Below are 24593 nucleotides of genomic sequence, written 5' to 3' on the forward strand. Positions count from 1 at the left end.
TTGAACTATTAAAAAATTAAAATAAATAAATTAAATTTTGTTAAGAAAATATAAACAAATTATTAAAGTATTGTTTATATTTAATAAATTTTTTGTAACAATTAGTAAAAATTATATGAAATTTTTTTTTACACATATACTTTGGGCTTTTATTTTATAAACATTAAAATAACATTGTATTTTATTATTAGTAACAGTAAATAATGAATTGAGTCAAATCATAAATATTTTAAAAACAATTTTATTTTAAAATATTTAATAGTATTGGCATATTATTGCTTATATTATTATTTCAATGGAATAATATCAAAAACCATCTTTAAAATATTTTCTTTCGTTATTATATTATTACCTTATTGTTTAAATAAATTAAATTAGAATTGAAACTCACAAAATGAATGAAATATACATTGTAATGATGTTAAAGCTAAGAAATTCATTCATAATTTATTGTTATGTATAACATGTTAATTGAAATAATTATATTAATTAAAATTATAAATTTTTCTTTTCAATATTAAATATAATTGTTCACTTTATTCTTATCATGATCAAAAAATACAATAAAATATCAATTACCAATAATTTGAACTAAATTAATCTAATCCAAGCATAAAGTGCAAATTGATAAGGTATCTAGGTGTAATAATATTAAATTTTTGTACTTTTTAAAAATTAAGTCACAAACACTTATTTATTGTAAAAGAAAAAACATTAAAGATGAACTGAAAACGTGATTTATTAAACAACAACCTGTTGATTCAGATGTTCAAATTAAAAATTGCGTTTCATCGTTAGTTCGTAATTTATCTGGTGTTGTGTGGCTTTGTAAATGGTTAAACACAGTTGCCCCGAAAACAAAACGGCCGATGAATGAGTGCGGCTCCTTTTCGCCGCATTATTTGCCCAATAAAAGATTATTCAAGGGCACTTTTGCGTATCAACATCGCGCTGGAAAGATGCCGACAAAAGATTGCGGAAAATCGACAATGTGAAATTAGTACTCGATGGAAAACCAATCGTTTAATGGGCCGCCGACACTTTTGCCAACCGCCATTGTCCTGGCGGGGCACGGCCTGCTTCAAACGGGCCATTGTTCTAATTAAATGTGACTCGGGAGAATTCAATGCCCGAGCTTCTCCACTATATTAATTGCCATGTTATGCTTTCAATGGTCGGACACACTGGAAATTCTTTTGTGAAATGCACCGGGAGAAAAGAGCCTGTTTCAGTTTCGTGAAAGTGTTTCGTAACATATTAGTAATGTACAGTGGGGCCCAGAGTAACAGTATAAATTTAAAAAGTAATTATTATTACAAAAAAGTCGACTATTTACTGTTACTAATAATAAAATAAAATCTTATTTTATTGTTTGTAAAATAAAAACCCAAAAATACTTAAAATAGTTATATTTAATTTCTTATGATTTATTAAAAACTTCATAAATTTTTTATATATATTATTTTTATTAATTTATACAAAATATATTTATTAAATATACACAATTTATTGCGTATTATCAATACTTTCGATGGGTTTTGTGTTTTCAACAAAATTTTAAATATAATAAGTTAGATTTTTGTTTTAATAAAATTTTATAAAATTAATAATTTTGTTATTAGCATAAACTAAAAATGTTTTTATATTATTTTTTTTATTATGAAATAAATCCATTATTTTAAAAATGATTTTTTTATAAATTTTCTAATATTTTTAGAGCATTTCATTATTTTAATTTAATTTTTGTAACAATAAATAAATCTTTATATTATTAACATCTAATATTTACTTATAATTTGTAATAATTTGACATGTTTTAATCAATTTTAATAAATTTTATTTGTATAATAAACAAATATATATTTTTATTTATTTTTTGTTTTATGATGCAGATATTTTTTGTTGGTTTATCTTATTTTTTTTAAATATTTTTGGTTGTTTCAATGGTGAAACATCTTTTAAACAAAATAGTCGATAAATTTCCAATTAAAAGTTCATTTTTGGCGAAAATTGTTATGTTTTTTTACGAATTTATAAATATTTAGGTATTTTTTGTTATTCTTATTAAACTATTTAATTATAATTAATTATAAATGTTTTTGAAACATCAGAATATATTTTATCAATCTTACAAAAATATTTTTTATTTATTTTTTGTTTTATGATGCAGATATTTTTTGTTGGTTTACCTTAATTTTTTTAAATATTTTTGGTTGTTTCAATGGTGAAACATCTTTTAAACAAAATAGTCGATAAATTTCCAATTAAAAGTTCATTTTTGGCGAAAATTTTTATGTTTTTTTTACGAATTTATAAATATTTAGGTATTTTTTGTAATTCTTATTAAACTATTTAATTATAATTAATTAGAAATGTTTTTAAAACATCAAAATATATTTTATCAATAATAAATTTTTGACTGAAAATAAATAAATCATGTCTTCACCATTTTAGAAAATATTTTAACTAAAATATTAAAAAAATTGTTAAAAAAATTCAATTAATAAAATAAAAACTGTTTCTCTTATAAATTTTGATGTCTTAAGAATATTTTATTTTATATGCCAAACATTATTTAAATTTTCATAATTTTCAAAAAAAAGTTGTTCTACTTATTGATATAAAGAACTTAAGATTTAAAAATTATTAAATGAATTTATTATATAACTAACAAAATATAGGAAGAAAACATTTTTTTTTTTGTTTATTTATATAAATAATATAAATGTTATAAATTGGCCAAAATATTAAATAATTATTTATTAATAAGTCTTTGCCAATTAAACTATTTAAATTTGTATTAATTACTCCAATAGAATTATCTAGGAGACGCAGGAAAACAAAGGTTCATAATTACAATCTGGTCTAAATTGGGAACATTATTCTCTTATTTACCCCCATTAATAAATCGTTGTGAATTTCATATTAAACAATTAATTTAAGATTAATGTATCTAAAATTACTTCTTTTATATACTTTTGATTTAGAATTTGTCTAATATAAAAACAGTAAGAAATAATACTTTTAGATTAATCAAATTTGGGATTTGGTAAAAACAAATACATAAACAATTTAAATAGATGTGAAAACTAACTAACTGAGTCATCTTTCCACAGGATATAAATTACAAATATTAAAATGTTTATACCTTCCAGAGATATTTTGAAAATGTATTAATGTTAACAACAGTAATTTGTAAACACATTTCCCTAATGATATTTAAATTATAGTTTGTCTACAATTGAAATAAATTATTATAGGAAAAGGGAATAGAAGCACATTTTCTATAGACCAGACAAATATGTGCAACCTTGTCAGAGATTCATTAGAAAGGTGATGCTAAAAACAAATCACACGTTAATAAAAAATAACCACTTTAATTTGTATTTAATGATTTGAACGTTTCCTATAATATATTTTATTGTGCAAATTTACTACAAACTTATCTCGATTCGAGATAATTGGGGGAATGAACTACTTAAAATATAATATAGATTATGGGTAAAATTGTCACCGCTTTACTTAAACACAAAACACAGATAAGCAAGTAAATATATAACACATTTTTATCGAATTATTTTAAGTGCTTACGAAATAACCAATGTATTCATTTATTTACACAAATTATCCGCAAAGTATCTAGTTATCAAATCAGGGATATAATTAATATGATATTTATAAATATTTCGGAATATTCTGTATAAATATCATACTTAGAATACTGATAGTTTTAATAAAATTATACAAAATTGAACATGCAATAATAATATTAATTTAATATTAATATTACGTGATAAATTTTTATTTCATATAATCAATGTAACTCATTGCAACACGCAAATATAAATAAATAAAATGTAACATAATTTTATAGCACTAAAAAATACATACTTAATCATGATTTATTGATTAAATATTTGCAGTACATAATTAAAATAAATTAAAACAAGTTTCTTAGATAAGTTTTGACCAATTTGTAAAATAGGCGATTAAATTTTTGAACCAATTTTGTTTACATATTTTTTTTTATTAATTAAGTGTGATTAATTTTATAATTTACTACAATTAAAACATTGCCACTTTTAAAAAATTTGATAAATGGATAAATTGAAAAAAAAAACTAATAGAATTTATTGTAAACATAAAAATTATTAATTAAACGACAAAAAATAGTATAATAATTAAAATATTATAACTCTATGAATGAGTTCAGTAAATATGTCATAACTTTACTAACAACAGAAATAATTAAGTTCATTAATTAATTCATATTTTTCTTTTTAACTGAAATGTATATAAAATGCTTAATAAATTATTAGTCCTAACATAATTTTATAAAAATGGATCAATTTTTAAGGTGACAATAATATTGTTGTCTCTTTTGACACAATTTGATAAAATTGAAAAGTTTTAAAGATAACTAATACAATTTTTAAGTAATCTTAGTGTATTTTTTAATAATTTATCAATCTTAAAAGTAATTAATATAATTTTTAATTAAAAAACCTTTTCTTAGACAGGTTTATTAATAATTAAAGATTATTTATTACTAATTATTTAATTAGATCTAAAAATTTACCGCCTTTAATAAAAAAATAATTTATTGATTAAATATAATTAAATTAATTAAATAAAAAAATTTAAAAGATAATTAATATAATTTTTAATTAAAAATTACAAAAATGTGTTTTCTCAGGCTGGTTTTTTAATAATTGGAGAGTATTTATTATAAATTATTTAATGTAGTTTTAAGAAAAAAATATTTTTTAATTAAATTTATTAATTAAATGAAACAAATTTTTATAAAGCTATTCTCATAATAAATAATTCATATAATTATTTTGTTGACACTTCTAACTCAATTTGTTAGAAACTGACCAATTTTAAAAGATAATTTAAGAAATTTTTAAATAAAAATAACAAAAATGTATTTTTAGACTAATTTTTTAATAATTAAAAAATTCGCACCAACTTTAATGTAAATATAAAAGATAAGATATAATTTATCAATTAAATTTATAACTTAAATGTACCACTTTTGTGTAAATCAATTTTCATTTTATCTAATTCGTATAATTTACCATAAAACACTTATAAAATAATTAAATTGTTGTTACTTCTAATCCAATTTGATAAAAACTGATCAATTTTAAAGATAATTAATTAAAAATAAGAAAATTGTATATTTTTAATCTGTTTTTTAATAATTAAAGATTATTTATCATTAATTAATTTATTATTAAAATGTATCAATTTTGTATAAACAATTGTATTATCTAAATCATATAATTTACCATAAAACATTTATAAAATAATAAAAATGTTGTTACTTCTAACACAATTTGATAAAAACTGATCAATTTTAAAGTTAATTAATTAACAAAAAAGTGTTCTTTTAGTCTGTTTTTTAATAATTAAAGAGTAGTTATCATCAATGTAACTTAAAAAATTTGAGCCAGCTTTAATCAATAAATAATTTATCGATTAAATTTATTATTTAAATGTAATAACTTTCATATTATCTAATTCATATAATTTACCATAAAATATTTATAAAATAATTAAATTGTTGTCACTTTTAACACAATTTGATAAAAACTAACCAATTTTAAAGATAAATAATGTAAATTTATTAAATATAAATAACAAAATTGTGTTTTTTTGGGCTGTTAATTAAAAATAATAAAATTCTATTTTCTTAGACTAAATTTTAATAAAACAGGAGTACTTATTATAAATCATTTAACAGAAATATAATTTTTAAATTATTCAATGTAGTTGAAAATATTTGCCAGCTTTAACAAACATATGATTTACATTTAATCAATAAAAATTGATAAAAAAACAATTTTAAAAACAATTAATATAGTTTATTAATCAAAAATAATAAAATTCTATTTTTTTAGACTAAATTTTAATAAATAAGGAGTGTTTATTATAAATCATTTAATAGAAATAACATTTTTAAATTACTCAATGTAGTTGAAAATATTTACCAACTTTAACAAAAATATGATTTATATTTAATCAATAAAAATTGATAAAAAAACAATTTTAAAAACAATTAATATAGTTTATTAATCAAAAATAATAAAATTCTATTTTTTTAGACTAAATTTTAATAAATAAGGAGTATTTATTATAAATTATTTAATAAAAATATAATTTTTAAATTATTCAATGTAGTTGAAAATATTTGCCAGCTTTAACAAAAATATGATTTATATTAAATCAATAAAAATTGATAAAAAACCAATTTTAAAGGCAATTAATATAGTTTATTAATCAAAAATAATAAAATTATATTTTCTTAGACTAAATTTTAATGAATAAGGAGCATTTATCATAAATAATTTAATAGAAATAAAATTTTTAAATTACTCAATGAAGTTGAAAATATTTGTCAACTTTAACAAAAATATGATTTATATTTAATCAATAAAAATTGATAAAAAACAATTTTAAAAGCAATTAATAAATATAAAATTCTATTTTCTTATACTAAATTTTAATAAATAAGGAATATTTATTATAAATCATTTAATAGAAATAAAATTTTTAAATTATTCAATGTAGTTGAAAATATTTGCCAGATTTAACAAAATATGATTTATATGTAATCAATAAAAATTGATAAAAAAAAACAATTTTAAAGGCAATTAATATAGTTTATTAATTAAAAATAATAAAATCTATTTTCTTAGACTAATTTTTAATAAATAAAGAGTATTTATTATAAATCATTTAATAGAAATATAATTTTTAAATTATTTAATATAGTTGAGAATATTTGCCAACTTTAACAAAAATATGACTTATATTTAATCAATAAAAATTGTTAAAAAACAATTTTAAAGGCAATTAATATAGTTTATTAATTAAAAATAATAAAATTCTATTTTCTTAGACTAATTTTTAGTAAAGAGTTTTTATTACAAATCATTTCATAGAAATATAATTTATATATTAAATTTATTAATTATTATTAACTAGTTGGTATAATTTACCACATAACATTTATATAGTTTCATAAATATGGACTAATTTTAAAGATAATTAATGTAATTTATTAATTAAAAAGTTGTACCTAAAAAAATGACAAAATAACCACTAAATAAATAGATAATTTTGTACTAATTAAAGTAACTAGTTTATAATATAACAAAATATTAAAATATAATTGGGGTAGGTTAGGAATTTAATTATTAAAAATTTTGTTAAAATATTGTGCTTATAAAAATTATAGAATAATAAAATATTTTTTTATAAAATTTGGCCACAATTTTATACATTTTTATAATGTACAATTTAATAAGTTATAAATTGTCATTCATAAAAGTAAACAAAAAATGTGAAGAAATAGAATGAATCTCGTGCGACGTTGCACAATTTAGTACAAAAATCGGTCACCGGCAAACTTTGACATTTCGAAATTCGGCAACGCAAAACCGAAACGAGTCGGTAAACAAAAACAGATCGCAAGTGGGCATCACATTGCCACGGCTCGGACGTCATCCGAAACATAACCAATAAGTGAGTAAGTAAGTAAGCAATTGGGTGACAGAAAAAAAAAAAGGCGAACGCAAAACGCGTACGTGGGCGTGCCGGACCGAAATCCGTTCAGAAAATCGGCGACCCGTTCAACCAAACAACCTCACACTCGGGGCCGAAACGCTAATCGGGCGCCGTTGGTCGATGACCCCGAAAAAACCGATCCCGAGTCGGCCGGCAGCCGGGCCGCGGGGCCCGTGCCGGCTTCCCGAATTCCCATTTAACAAAAACGCCGCCGCACAACCGAAACAACCCAAAACAACCCCAAAGCTTGGTACTTACGGCAGACCGACGGACATGGCCCGTTGCTGCTGGTGCACCCGCGCAAAACGGAAACGGAACACGCGAACGTGACGGCGGAACTGGCAGGAATCGTTTGCACCTCGTCCGCTCCCTACAACGGCATAACGTCGCTGCGACGACGACGTCCGCGATGCACGGCTGGAACTTGAACGTGGCGGGTGAAGGACGGGCCCGGCGAACTAGGTCCTGGTTTGTTGTTCCTGCTGCGACAACGCGACAACGGACGGGACGGTTGAATGCGCGTCGGACGCACGATAACAAATGCTAAAAACGACTGGCGGCAAAAGTGATTTGGGTGGCCTACGCTGTCACTTCGACACCATGGCTCCATCTAAAGATCACTCGGTTCCGTGCAGAGCCGTACCCGATTTTGATAACGCTGCGTTCCCAACGTGGTACGGCGCCTGGGAGGTCGACACGGACCTGTGCTGGTGATGGCGATGAGGAAGACTTCTCATCGGTGATTGTCACTAATTATATTTATCATTTATATATTTCAAGAACAAAATTATTTAAATTGTTCCTCAATAGTTAATTATTAACAAATATTTAATTTGAAATTCATCCAAAATAAAAAATGTATTTAATTAAATATAGAAATGTATTTTTAGGATGTATCTAGTTAAAACTCGTTACAATTTTAGTTAATATATAATAATATATACAAATGTATTTTAAGAAAAAATCTTGAAACACAAATATTTCATCAATTTGTTTGTGATTTTGCCTTATTTATTTTAAAATTATATAGAAATTTTACTTTTTATATATTTCTTTCATAATTCTTTTTAGAATTGTTAATAAAACATTTTTATTTAATATACATTAATATATACAAATTTAATTTAAGAATATATCCACTTAAAACACAGAAATTTCATCAATTTATTCGTGATTTTGCCTTATTTATTTTAAAATTATATAGAAATTTTACTTTTTTATATATTTCTCTTATAATTCTTTTTAGAATTTTTAATAAAACATATTTAGTAAATATAAACTAATATATACAAATGTAATTTAAGTATAAATCCACTTAAAACACAGAAATTTCAACAATTTAATTTATAATTTTGCCTTATTTTTTTAAAATTATGTAAAAATTTTACTTTTTTATATATCTCTCTTATAATTCTTTTTAGAATGGTTAATCAAATATTTTTATTTAGTATAAATTAATATATACAAATGTAATTTAAGAATATATCTACTTAAAACACAGAAATTTCATCAATTTATTTGTGATTTTGCCTTATTTATTTTAAAATTATATAGAAATTTTACTTTTTTAAATATTTCTCTCATAATTCTTTTTACAGTTTTTAATAAAACATTTTTATTTAGCATAAATTAATATATACAAATGTAATTTAAGAATAAATATACTTAAAACACAGAAATTTCATCAATTTATTCGTGATTTTGCCTTATTTATTTTAAAAATATATAGAAATTTTACTTTTTTATATATTTCTCTCATAATTCTTTTTAGAATGGTTAATCAAACATTTTTATTTAGTATAAATTAATATATACAAATGTAATTTAAGAATAAATATACTTAAAACACAGAAATTTCATCAATTTATTTGTGATTTTGCCTTATTTATTTTAAAATTATATAGAAATTTTACTTTTTATATATTTCTCTCATAATTCATTTTAGAATTGTTAATAAAACATTTTTATTTAATATACATTAATATATACAAATGTAATTTAAGAATAAATCCACTTAAAACTCAGAAATTTCATCAATTTATTTGTGATTTTGCCTTATTTATTTTAAAATTATATAGAAATTTTACTTTTTATATATTTCTCTCATGATTCTTTTTACAATTTTTAATAAAACATTTTTAGTTAATGTAAATTAATATATACAAATGTAATTTAAGAATAAATCCACTTAAAACTCAGAAATTTCATCAATTTATTTGTGATTTTGCCTTATTTATTTTAAAATTATATAGAAATTTTACTTTTTTATATATTTTTCTCATAATTCTTTTTACAATTTTTAATAAAACATTTTTATTTAGTATAAATTAATATATACAAATGTAATTTAAGAATAAATCCACTTAAAACTCAGAAATTTCATCAATTTATTTGTGATTTTACCTTATTTATTTTAAAATTATATAGAAATTTTACTTTATTATATATTTCTCTTATAATTCTTTTTAGAATTTTTAATAAAACATATTTAGTAAATATAAATTAATATATACAAATGTAATTTAAGTATAAATCCACTTAAAACAGAAATGTCATCAATTTATTTGTGTTTTTGCCTTATTTATTTTAAAATTATATAGAAATTTTACTTTTTATATATTTCTCTCATAATTCATTTTAGAATTGTTAATAAAACATTTTTATTCAATATACATTAATATATACAAATGTAATTTATGAATAAATCCATTTAAAACACAGAAATTTCATCAATTTATTCGTGATTTTGCCTTATTTATTTTAAAAATATATAGAAATTTTACTTTTTTATATATTTATCTCATAATTCTTTTTAGAATGGTTAATCAAACATTTTTATTTAGTATAAATTAATATATACAAATGTAATATAAGAATAAATCTACTTAAAACACAGAAATTTCATCAATTTATTTGTGATTTTGCCTTATTTATTTTAAAATTATATAGAAATTTTACTTTTTTATATATTTCTCTTATGATTCTATTTACAATTTTTAATAAAACATTTTTAGTTAATGTAAATTAATATATACAAATGTAATTTAAGAATAAATCCACTTAAAACTCAGAAATTTCATCAATTTATTTGTGATTTTGTCTTATTTATTTTAAAATTATATAGAAATTTTACTTTTTTATATATTTTTCTCATAATTCTTTTTACAATTTTTAATAAAACATTTTTATTTAGTATAAATTAATATATACAAATGTAATTTAAGAATAAATCCACTTAAAACTCAGAAATTTCATCAATTTATTTGTGATTTTGCCTTATTTATTTTAAAATTATATAGAAATTTTACTTTTTTATATATTTTTCTCATAATTCTTTTTACAATTTTTAATAAAACATTTTTATTTAGTATAAATTAATATATACAAATGTAATTTAAGAATAAATCCACTTAAAACTCAAAAATTTCATCAATTTATTTGTGATTTTGCCTTATTTATTTTAAAATTATATAGAAATTTTACTTTTTTATATATTTCTCTTATAATTCTTTTTAGAATTTTGAATAAAACATATTTAGTAAATATAAATTAATATATACAAATGTAATTTAAGTATAAATCCACTTAAAACAGAAATTTCATCAATTTATTTGTGTTTTTGCCTTATTTATTTTAAAATTATATAGAAATTTTACTTTTTATATATTTCTCTCATAATTCATTTTAGAATTGTTAATAAAACATTTTTATTTAATATACATTAATATATACAAATGTAATTTATGAATAAATCCATTTAAAACACAGAAATTTCATCAATTTATTCGTGATTTTGCCTTATTTATTTTAAAAATATATATAAATTTTACTTTTTTATATATTTCTCTCATAATTCTTTTTAGAATGGTTAATCAAACATTTTTAATTAGTATAAATTAAGATACACAAATGTAATTTAAGAATAAATCTACTTAAAAACAGAAATTTCATCAATTTATTTGTGATTTTGCTTTATTTATTTTAAAATTACATAGAAATTTTACTTTTTTATATATTTCTCTCATGATTCTTTTTACAATTTTTAATAAAACATTTTTAGTTAATGTAAATTAATATATACAAATGTAATTTAAGAATATATCCACTTAAAACACAGAATTTTCAACAATTTATTTGTGATTTTCCTAATTTATTTTAAAATTATATAGAAATTTTACTTTTTTATATATTTCTCTCATAATTCATTTTACAATTTTTAATAAAAGATTGTTAGTTAATATAAATTTATATACAAATGTATTTTAAGAATAAATCCACTTAAAACACAGAAATTTCATCAATTTATTTGTGATTTTGCCTTATTTATTTTAAAATTATATAGAAATTATTGTTTTATATATATTTCTCTCATAATTCTTTTTACAATTTTTAATAAAAAATTTTTAGTTAATGTAAATTAATATATACAAACGTAATTTAAGAATAAATCCACTTAAAACACATAAATTTCAACATTTTATTTGTGATTTTCCTAATTTATTTTAAAATTATATAGAAATTTTACTTTTTTATATATTTCTCTTATAATGCTTTTTGGAATTTTTAACAAAACATTTTTAGTCAATATAAATTAATATATACAAATGTAATTAAAAAATAAATCCACTTAAAACACAGAAATTTCATCAATTTATTTGTGATTTTGCCTTATTTGTTTTAAAATTGTTTAGAAATTTTACTTTTTTATATATTTCTCTCATAATTCTTTTTGGAATTTTTAATAAAACATTTTTAGTTAATATAAATTAACATATACAAATGTAATTTAAGTATAAATCCACTTAAAACACAGAAATTTCATCAATTTATTGGTAATTTTGCCTTATTTATTTTAAAATTATATAGAAATTTTACTTTTTTATATATTTCTTTTATAATTCTTTTTAGAATTTTTAATAAAATATTTTCAGTCAATAGAAATTAATATATACAAATATAATTCAAGAATAAATCTACTTAAAACACCGAAATTTCATCAATTTATTTGTAATTTTGCCTTATTTATTTTAAAATAATAGAAATTTTAGTTTTTTATATATTTCTCTTATAATTCTTTTTGGAATTTTTAATAAAATATTTTTAAATAATATAAATTTACATATACAAATGTAATTTAAGAATAAATCCACTTAAAACTCAAAAATTTCATTAATTTATTTGTGAATTTTAATTTATTATGTATTAAATCATTCTTATTTTTTTAATTATTAATTTCAGTTAGATGTACAAAAATGCATTTTAAAAATTAATATAGATTAAAATCAATTATTTAAAACATTCTTTTTGAATTATGTATACAAAAAATTGAAAGGTTAGACACATAAGACACATCTCTAAATTATTTCTGATGTTCCATTACGAAAATTGCGGCCGGGCAATCGTAAAACGTTTCCCATTACGAAACCGATGATCTCAATGGAATTTCGGGTCGACGGGCCCAAATAAATGATGAAAAAAAAAAACATAAGTAAAATGGGAGACCGGGACAGCCGAAATAACCAGTTCGGGAACGCGGCCTTCGTCAACCCCTCCGAATGTGGGCCAAAAACGCCATTCATTCAATCCGAATCTAGACGCGACGACAACAATTCAAGATTGACACATCTTCGGCCCGCTAATCTTGTCCCGGACAACCGTGGAAACAATCCTTTCGTGGTCGCAAGAAACGGGATAAGACGCAAGTATTTAACCTCTGGAGTTTTTTTTTTTACTCCGGTCCTGTGCGCCTAGTCCAGTTGGGAACAATTCAGGAGGAGTACCTGATGATTTCGTGAGTTAAATCGAAACGCAGCCCATTCAGATTCGCCAAAGTAAAAGGTCGGTCCAGCAAGATTATTGACTTCTTGCGAAGCCGAAGGTCATTTCGTTTTATTGTTGTTTATCTACAATCATCTCAGGAAGCCGATTGTGAAATACCTTCGAGTATTAATTTAATTTCGGTTATTTGCTTTGGTTGAACGAGTAAATTGTAAATTTTATTTATGGAGGTCACAATCCTTGTTGTGTCCTTTGTAAAACAAATAATAAAATTTACAAGCATAAACATCACTTAAAGCTTGGACTTTATGGAAATCGTACATTTAACAAAAAGTTTTTACCTACTCAGGTAAAATTTTCTGAAGGAACAATAAATAGAAAATTGCTGAAATCGTTTTCTTGGAAAATTTTTGAATTTGAGTAACAATGCTTGTCAACAATTCATTATCAAGTACCTATCTAATAACAATGTTTTAAAGAAAACTTTAATATTCCTTATTATTTTTGTTATTATCTTAGAAGATAATTACAATAAATATTAAAAATTAGAAAATATAAATTTTAAACTAATTAAAAATTAGTAAATTGTTTGTAAAACATACAAAATCTTTAAAATTTTCAATAAAAAAGGGAAATTGAATAAGTAAAGAGTTTTCAAAATACCCAAAATTGGTTAAAAAATCAAGTAAAGTTGTCCATTTAAACATCCAAGTAACTCATAAAATATTGAAGTGAATATTAAATAATACAACTAAATGTAAAAAATAGTCCTTTATAAATGTTTATTATATTTTATTATGATAAATATTGAAAATAAGAAAGGGTAAATTATAAATAATCTTAAAAATTAGTAAATTGTTTCTAAAATACACAAAATCTTTAAAATTTTCAATAAAAAAGGGAAATTGAATAAGTAAAGAGTTTTCAAAATACCCAAAATTGGTTAAAACTTCAAGTAAAGTTGTCCATTTAAACATTCAAGTAACTCATAAAATATTGAAGTGAATTTTGAATATTTATACAACAATAAGTAAAATAGTCCTTTCTAAGGAACATTTTTTATATTTTAATTATTATTATCATTTATTATATTTTTATTATATTTAATATTAAAAATTAGAAATGGTATATTATAAATAATATTACAAATTAGTAAATTGTTTGTTAAATAATTAAAATTCTTAAAATTTCAAGAAAAAAGGACAAATTGATCATTTAGTGTGTGTTTAAAATTATTAAAATAAAGTAAATTGTAATATTAGTATAAAAATATTTCAAATTATCATTTAAATATATTTCAAAGTTACCTAAAATTTCCAAAAAATGATAAAAAACCAATTAAAATTGTTCAATTAAAGATTCAAACAACCCTTATAAAATTATTATGATAATACAACAAAAAGTAATAAGATTGTAATTTTTAGGAATGTTTAATCACTTATTATATTTTTATTATAATAAATATTAAAAATTAAAAAAGATTAATTATAAATAAACTTAAAAAAATTAGTAAATTGTTTGTTAGACAGCCAAAATTCTTAAAATTTCAAGAAAAAATCAGAAATTGATCATTTAAAATCACTAAAATGAAATAAATTATAATATTAGTATAAAAATATTTAAAATGATCATTTAAATATGTTTAAAAATTGCCTAAAATTTCCAAAAATTATAAAAAAAAACAATTGAAGTTATTCAATTAAAGATTCAAACAATCCATATAAAATGGATAATAATTTTTAGGGATGTTTAATCATTTATTATATTTTTATTATAATAATTATTAAAAATTAAAGACTAAATTATAAGTAAACTTATAAATTAGTAAATTGTTTGTTAAACAGCCAAAATTCTTAAAATTACAAGAAAAATGAGAAATTGATCATTTAAAGTGTTTTTAAAAACACTAATATCAAATAAATTATAATATTAGTATAAAAATATTTTAAATTATTAGTTAAATATGTTTAAAAGTTGCAGAAGTCAATTAAAGATTCAAACAGCCCACACAAAATGTTGAAATAAATATTATGATAATACAACAAACAGTAAAAAAATTGTCCTTTTTAAGGATGCTTAATCATTTATTATATTTTTATTATAATAAATATTAAAATTAGAAAGGGTACATTGTAAATAATCTTATAAATTAGTAAGTTATTTGTTAAATAGACAAAATTCTCAAAATTTAAGAAGAAAGGACAAATTGATCATTTAAAGTGTTTTAAAATTATTAAAATCTGTAAATTATTTATTAAACTTACAAATTATTGAAATTCCAAATGAGAGGAAATTTCTTGTTAATTTCTTTTTTATATTGTGAACTACTGATTATATGAAAATCAATATTCTGTAAAAGCCATCAAGTTTTATTACTATACAAGTTTATATATTAAAATTTATGTTTATTACCCTTATTTATGTTTTCTTGTGATTCGTTTTAAAAAAAAAACAATAATAAATAAATGATTATATTACTCATTTCTTTGGCATACATTGTTTATTGGTCTATTAGGTGTTTCTACAGTCATAATTTATATTTGAGAATACTAATTTTTGTTTCTTAATAATTTAGTTTTTTGATTTCCAATCATTATAATAATTTAATTGTTTATTTACTTTTCTTTGTACTTTTATTGTGAACAAATACAATTAAAACTTGTTTTCCATTATTTATTTCTTTCCCACTCATTTATGAATGAACTTTCTTATATTTTTGTCCAATACATAAATATTTTCCTAGTAAATTACAGAAATTGTTCGTACAGAGCAAACTTACACCACCAATAAAACTTCAGACGAACAACAACAAACAAAAAGAAAACAAACAACCCCACAAACGTATTTATACTTCAAATGTGGTAAATGGGCAAGTTTTAAACGACAAACCCCATTATGAACATTGAGTGACACATCAAATGATTAATGCGAATGTTTCGGACGCATTTAAAAACGTGGATTCGAAATAACGATCCCAATAAATCCAGGTTCATCGGCGAATTGTTTCTAGGTAGATGCACAACACGCCACCCTCGTTGAATTAACGTAATGCACCACCCCTTGTTCTCCCATTGGCCGGGGATGAAATGGTGGTTGAAGAAAATGGGATTAGCAAAACGGGATGTTTACTCCATATTAGTTTACCACACAACAGTGTGTTTCTGAGGGAAAACAATTAATTTACTCGGTTAGAAGTTAAAAATAAACGTGGTGGGACATTTTTAGGTTTTTAACTTAATTTTTTATTAAAGTATGTACTCAGTTAACATGTTTAATTGTTGTTAAAAACTAGTGCATTATAAGGCAAAAATTTAACCAGTCAAGAATCGAGTTCAAGCTAATTAAGAGAGTTCTCGTGTGTAAAAGGAGAACTGACCTTGACCCCACGAAAACGGTAAGAAGTTCCTATCGGATGGGACGGGTGTGCCGTACGCACGTGTCGAGATTGCAGGAGAATCTCACGGAGAGATTGATTGCGAGCCCCGCTTGGATTCTGCGTCAGTACACGTGAATTTGTTTTAGTCCCCTTCGAATGTGTTTTACTAACACGTTTTTTGATTTTTATTTAAATATTTTCCCAATAATTTTAATTATTAATTATATTATTAAAATATTTTAAAACAAAAAATATTTTTTAATTTTCTGTGCTTCATAAAATGTGTACGTACGACATTATTTCCTGTTTCCATTTTGTGAATAATTTATTCCATGTTCCTAATGGAAGTAGATAATATTGTATTTATTTAAATTGTTTCTGGTACTGAAATATCTTTAATATGTTTTAAATTTTCTCTTTATACAATTATAATACATGAAATTAACATGAATAAATGAATAGGTACTTAGATTAAACCTTTAGAACTAAACTATTGATTTTTTATAAATTATTAACAAGTCTTAAATAATGACAAAATCTTTAATTAAATAAATACTTTAAAATTGATTAGTTAATTGTATGAAAATTGCTTGTAACGATTTTAAATTTGTCTCAAATAATTAAAAATTAAAATATAAAACTTTTTAATAATTTAATGGTAAAATTTTATTGATAGTAAACAATAATAATCATAATAAACAATAATTTATAATTAAAACGTAATCTAATATAAATTATATTCCGTAGTTTTATTTAATATTTTTAGTAATTCGTACTTATTTTAATAAATTTTTATACCACTTAATAATTATAAACAATAAACTGAAATTAGTTAATATATTTTTAATGTTTAAATTAATATATATTTAAAAAAAAATCACCAATTAAAACATTAAACAGTTGATTATCGTTATAAAAAATCCAATAAATCAATATTATATATTATATTATATTTAAATAATTTTTTAATGATTTATATAATATATCTTGACAGAATTTTGTTATTAATTAGTCCATTATAAGGATTTTCAATCATATATTATATTTTTTATAATAAATATTAAAAATTTGAAAAGTACATTTTAAATAATCTTAAAAAATTAGTAAATTGTTTGATAAATAGCCAAAATTAATATTTATTAGTTAAATATGTTTAAAAATTACCTAAAATTTCCAAAAATTAGAAAAAAGTTATTCATTTAAACAACTCATATAAGATGTTGAAATGATTATTATGATAATATACAAAAAGTAAAAAAATAGTTCTTTTTAAGGATGTTCAATCATTTATTATATATAATAATCTTTAAGATTAGTAAATTATTTGTTAAAGAGCCAAATTACAAGAAAAATTGATCATTTAAAGTGTTTTCAAAATTACTAAAAATTCAAAGAAAAATATGATATTAATATAAAATTATTTTAAATTATCAGTTAAATATGTTTAAAAATTACCTAAAATTCCTAAAAATGATTAAAAACTAATTAAAGCAGTCTATTTAAACACTCGTATAAAATGTTGAAATAGTTAATATACAACAAAAATTAATAAACAGGTCATTTTTAAAATTAGAAATGACAAATTTTAAATAATATTACAAATTATAAAATATTTGTGAAATATAAAAAATACTTGTATTGAAAAATATCAAATATACTGAAAGATGTATAAAATAGAAATAAAAAAATATTAATTAAAACTGGAAATTATTAAAATTCCATATAAGAAGAAATTTATAATATAAACTTTTTGTAATAATTTGTTATTTTAGTTATTTGATAAAGATTCATAATTTTTCATATTTTTCCAATGTTTAATAATAAACAAATGAACGATATTCAGAGATAAACTAATACATTTAATAATAATCATTTAGAATTAACAAATAATCCAACAATATACATTTTATTCTATTCTTTTTATTTAATATTTTATTGTAACTATTCAATTTCTCTGAAATTTGAATTTTATTTGTTTTATACATTTTTTAAATTAATATCAATAATAAAAGTTTTTCTAAATAATCAAAAAAAAAAATTCTTTTAAAAAATACATAATATTTTTTAAATTACTGTTTTCAATATAAAATAATTAAAAAAATATTTAACTTATTATTATTATAAAAAATTTGGAAAAAAATAATAAATTTAGCTAATTTTTATATTATTTTATTATATATTATTCTAAATAATCTAAAAATATAAATTCCATCAAGAAAACAACACTTTTAAAAAATATATAATAGGTTTTAAAATAAAAAAAAATGGAAAAGAATAATAAATATAAATTTTTAATAATTAATATATTATTTTATTATATATTGATATATGTTTTAAATTTTCTTTTTATTAGTATCTATATACATCAAAATTATATGTTTTATTCCTAATTAAACATTTTTTAATTAAATCTTTTTCTGATTCTTTAATTATACATATGTGTAATTTTTCAGATTTCACACATTTCTTTTTACATTATTAACGGAATAATTAATAACAAATACTTCAAAATTAACGAGAAAGTTATATGAATATTTAATTTTTAAAAAATTATCGAAATTATTCATAAAACAATTATTATATTAATTATAAACGACAATCAATATTAAAATTTATAATAATTCTAACATTTTAAAATTTGTCTATATAAATTTCATATTTTTTTAATAAAATTCCTAAAAGATTAAAATTAGAGCATTATTAATTAAATTAAAGGTTTTTTAACAATATTAACATTAAATTATTAAAATATTATAATTATTAGTAATAATAAGTAACAGTATTTCATTTAAGATCCACTTAATTTAATTTGTATTTTAATTAAATTTGAAACAGTAATGGCAAAATTGAAAAATCATTATAAAATTTTAGCATAATAAAATTAAGTGTTTCAATTCAAAAATTAAATTTTCTGATTTTAGGTGTTTATTGATTTAATCTTGTTTAATTAATGAAATCAATAATGAAGACAAATATGTAAGTAACTCTTATTGAAATTGTTTCAGTTTAATTCAAATTTTATGCACTTTTTGATATTTATTTATTGTTTTTTTAAGTGAAATAATAGATTTGTCCCCTTAATTTAATTATATTCTTTTACTTATACAAATTTTATTGAAATAAAGTAATTAATTAATTAAATCATAACAAAATTTTCTTTAAATTTAAATTATAATCAAGAAATTTTAGAATCTTAATCTTGATATCAATTGATTTATTAAATTTTTTATATATTTGGTATCATGGCGCATCCACCATTTTTTAAACTTTAAAATATATTATGTTATTATATATTAAATAAATGCATAAAATTATCACAGAGAGGACTTAATAATAATTTCCCCCCTTTATTTGTTAAATAGTAGATTGTTGTTTCTATTGTGATGTAAAACATCTGCCCGAAACAGATTAAACCCCCAAATAGACCATACCACTATTCATACGAAAATAGCACGGAAAACGTACTCCCCATTCAACCGCCAAATTCCGGGTATCGCGTCCACAAAACGGAACATCCCTTACGTCCCCGCGTCCAGAACAGTTCCACGACAACGGACTCACTTTCGCTCTCGATCCGTCTGGCCGTGCGTACGATTTCGGCGTGTTTCGGGTGCCGCACGCACACCGTCTTTCGCCCCGTTATTGATTTTTCGGCGGTCGCGAGGGGTGCACGCACGCATTCACGAAACGGCGCGGCGTCGGGGGCGAAGGAGCGCGAAACATCGCCGAAAATCGCCGCCGCCTCCGCCTCGCCCGCCCGACGGGGGACGGCGTCCGAAAATCGTTTTATCGGCGGCCGTGCACACACGTGTGGATGGGGGCTGTGTGTCGCATGTCTTTCGGACGGCGCGCGTAAAATTTTATGGGGGACCACCATTCATCCCGGCCTCCATTCATTGCGGAGTTAAGTGCACACGGTTGATTGGGACGGTGAACGGGGGAATTTACGTCGAGGTTCGGGCTTCGATTTTGTTTATGTACGATGGAGTGACACGATCCAATAACACTTGACTCTCATAAGTAATAAAACTAAGAGATTTCGTGTTGTTTTACTTGAAAATCGAATTACGTCAACATTGATTGTACCTTACTTATATTGAATATTGATTTATTGTTTGTTAAAATAGTTTGAGGCGAAAACTTAACGAATTTTAAGACAAAGGAAATTCTTATTATGGAAGACTGGTTAATAATTTCCTCCGAAATTGATGTTTATTCAGAGTTGAAGTGTTTTATGTATTAAACAACAAAATTTTAGTAATTTCCAAGAAAAACCTCAAATTTTTAATAAAGATATATATTTTAAAAGAAAAGAGATTCTTATTTTGAGAAGACACGTCTTCTAGCATCCTCCAGAATTGATATATCAAACAACCAAATTCTACTAATTTTCAAGAAGAATTTCCAACTTTCTAGTAATTTAGAAGAAGAACTTTCAACTTTTAATAAATATACATACATCATGGACAAAGAGATTCTTTTTATGAAAATCTGGTTATACATTTATTCCCAAAATTGAAGTTTATTCAAATCAGATTTAAATTTTAAAATTATCTTATAAAATTGAAGATGTATTTCATGTATCAAACAACTAAATTCATCTAATTTCAAAGGAAAACTTTCAACTTTTAATAAATATACATACATCATAGATAAAGAGATTATTTTTATGAGAAACTGGTTATACATTTCTTCCAAAAATTGAAGTTTACTCAAATCAGATTTAAATTTTAAAATTATCTTATAAAGTTGAAGATGTATTTCATGTATCAAACAACTAAATTCATCTAATTTCAAAGGAGAACCTTCAACTTTTAATAAATATACACACATCATAGGTAAAGAGATTATTTTTATGAGAAACTGGTTACACATTTCTTCCCAAAATTGAAGTTTACTCAAATCAGATTTAAATTTTAAAATTATCTTATAAAGTTGAAGATGTATTTCATGTATCACACAACTAAATTCATTTAATTTCAAAGGAGAACTTTCAATTTTTAATAAATATACATACATCACAGATAAAGAAATTATTTTTATGAGAAACTGGTTGTACATTTCTTCCCAAAATTGAAGTTTACTCAAATCAGATTTAAATTTTAAAATTATCTTATAAAGTTGAAGATGTATTTCATGTATCACACAACTAAATTCATTTAATTTCAAAGGAGAACTTTCAACTTTTAATAAATATACATACATCACAGATAAAGAGATTATTTTTATGAGAAACTGGTTATACATTTCTTCCCATAATTGAAGTTTACTCAAATCAGATTTAAATTTTAAAATTATCTTATAAAGTTAAAGATGTATTTCATGTATCAAACAACTAAATTCATCTAATTTCAAAGGAGAACCTTCAACTTTTAATAAATTTACACACATCATAGGTAAAGAGATTATTTTTATGAGAAACTGGTTACACATTTCTTCCCAAAATTGAAGTTTACTCAAATCAGATTTAAATTTTAAAATTATCTTATAAAGTTGAAGATGTATTTCATGTATCAAACATCTAAATTCATTTAATTTCAAAGGAAAACTTTCAACTTTTAATAAATATACATACATCACAGATAAAGAGATTATTTTTATGAGAAACTGGTTATACATTTCTTCCCAAAATTGAAGTTTACTCAAATCAGATTTAAATTTTAAAATTATTTTATAAAGTTGAAGATGTATTTCATATATCAAACAACTAAATTCATCTAATTTCAAAGGAGAACTTTCAATTTTTAATAAATATACATACATCACAGATAAAGAGATTATTTTTATGAGAAACTGGTTACACATTTCTTCCCAAAATTGAAGTTTACTCAAATCAGATTTAAATTTTAAAATTATCTTATAAAGTTGAAGATGTATGTCATGTATCACACAACTAAATTCATTTAATTTCAAAGGAGAACTTTCAATTTTTAATAAATATACATACATCACAGATAAAGAAATTATTTTTATGAGAAACTGGTTGTAAATTTCTTCCCAAAATTGAAGTTTACTCAAATCAGATTTAAATTTTAAAATTATTTTATAAAGTTGAAGATGTATTTCATATATCAAACAACTAAATTCATCTAATTTCAAAGGAGAACTTTCAATTTTTAATAAATATACATACATCACAGATAAAGAGATTATTTTTATGAGAAACTGGTTACACATTTCTTCCCAAAATTGAAGTTTACTCAAATCAGATTTAAATTTTAAAATTATCTTATAAAGTTGAAGATGTATGTCATGTATCACACAACTAAATTCATTTAATTTCAAAGGAGAACTTTCAATTTTTAATAAATATACATACATCACAGATAAAGAAATTATTTTTATGAGAAACTGGTTGTAAATTTCTTCCCAAAATTGAAGTTTACTCAAATCAGATTTAAATTTTAAAATTATTTTATAAAGTTGAAGATGTATTTCATATATCAAACAACTAAATTCATCTAATTTCAAAGGAGAACTTTCAATTTTTAATAAATATACATACATCACAGATAAAGAGATTATTTTTATGAGAAACTGGTTACACATTTCTTCCCAAAATTGAAGTTTACTCAAATCAGATTTAAATTTTAAAATTATCTTATAAAGTTGAAGATGTATGTCATGTATCACACAACTAAATTCATTTAATTTCAAAGGAGAACTTTCAATTTTTAATAAATATACATACATCACAGATAAAGAAATTATTTTTATGAGAAACTGGTTGTAAATTTCTTCCCAAAATTGAAGTTTACTCAAATCAGATTTAAATTTTAAAATTATCTTATAAAGTTGAAGATGTATTTCATGTATCAAACAACTAAATTCATCTATTTTCAAAGGAGAACTTTCAACTTTTAATAAATATACATACATCACAGATAAAGAGATTATTTTTATGAGAAACTGGTTATACATTTCTTCCCAAAATTGAAGTTTACTCAAATCAGATTTAAATTTTAAAATTATCTTATAAAGTTGAAGATGTATTTCATGTATCAAACATCTAAATTCATCTAATTTCAAAGGAGAACTTTCAACTTTTAATAAATATACATACATCACAGATAAAGAGATTATTTTTATGAGAAACTGGTTATACATTTCTTCCCAAAATTGAAGTTTACTCAAATCAGATTTAAATTTTAAAATTATCTTATAAAGTTGAAGATGTATTTCATGTGTCAAACAACTAAATTCATCTAATTTCAAAGGAGAACTTTCAATTTTTAATAAATATACATACATCACAGATAAAGAGATTATTTTTATGAGAAAATGGTTATACATTTCTTCCCAAAATTGAAGTTTATTCAAATCAGATTTAAATTTTAAAATTATCTTATAAAGTTGAAGATGTATTTCATGTATCAAACAACTAAATTCATCTAATTTCAAAGGAGAACTTTCAATTTTTAATAAATATACATACATCACAAATAAAGAGGTTATTTTTATGGGAAACTGGTTATACATTTCTTCCCAAAATTGAAGTTTACTCAAATCAGATTTAAATTTTAAAATTATCTTATAAAGTTGAAGATGTATTTCATGTATCAAACAACTAAATTCATCTAATTTCAAAGAACTTTCAGCTTTTATTAAATATACATCTTTTACAAAAGGATTCTTTTTATGAAAAACTGGTTATGCATTTCTTCCCAAAATTGAAGTTTATTCAAAACAGATTTAAATTTTAAAATTATCTTATAAAGTTGAAGGTGTATTTCAGGTATCAAACAACTACATTCTATTAATTTGGAAGAAGATCTTTCAGCTTTTATTAAGTATACATATTTTAAACAAAAAGAGATTCTTTTTATGAAAAACTAATTATACAGTTCTTCCCAAAATTGGAATT

At 21.4% G+C, this 24593-nt stretch overlaps 1 protein-coding gene across 4 annotated transcripts in view; it reads right to left on the reverse strand.

Moving 5' to 3' along the window:
- Window positions 1-24593, reverse strand: part of LOC109600117 (insulin-like growth factor 2 mRNA-binding protein 1) — an 81598-nt gene that overhangs the window by 18537 nt on the left and 38468 nt on the right. The window contains exon 1 of one of the 4 annotated variants that reach the window (XM_049966846.1): window positions 7834-8202. The exons of the other annotated variants lie outside the window; for them this stretch is intronic. Within the exon in view, the coding sequence (XP_049822803.1) occupies window positions 7834-7850 (17 nt within the window). The 5' untranslated portion in view covers window positions 7851-8202. Of the gene's footprint in view, window positions 1-7833; window positions 8203-24593 lie in introns of those variants that run through there. 4 annotated transcript variants of the gene reach the window in all.

The sequence above is a fragment of the Aethina tumida genome, chromosome 4, assembly GCF_024364675.1.
Source record: "Aethina tumida isolate Nest 87 chromosome 4, icAetTumi1.1, whole genome shotgun sequence".
Taxonomy (NCBI): domain Eukaryota; kingdom Metazoa; phylum Arthropoda; class Insecta; order Coleoptera; family Nitidulidae; genus Aethina; species Aethina tumida.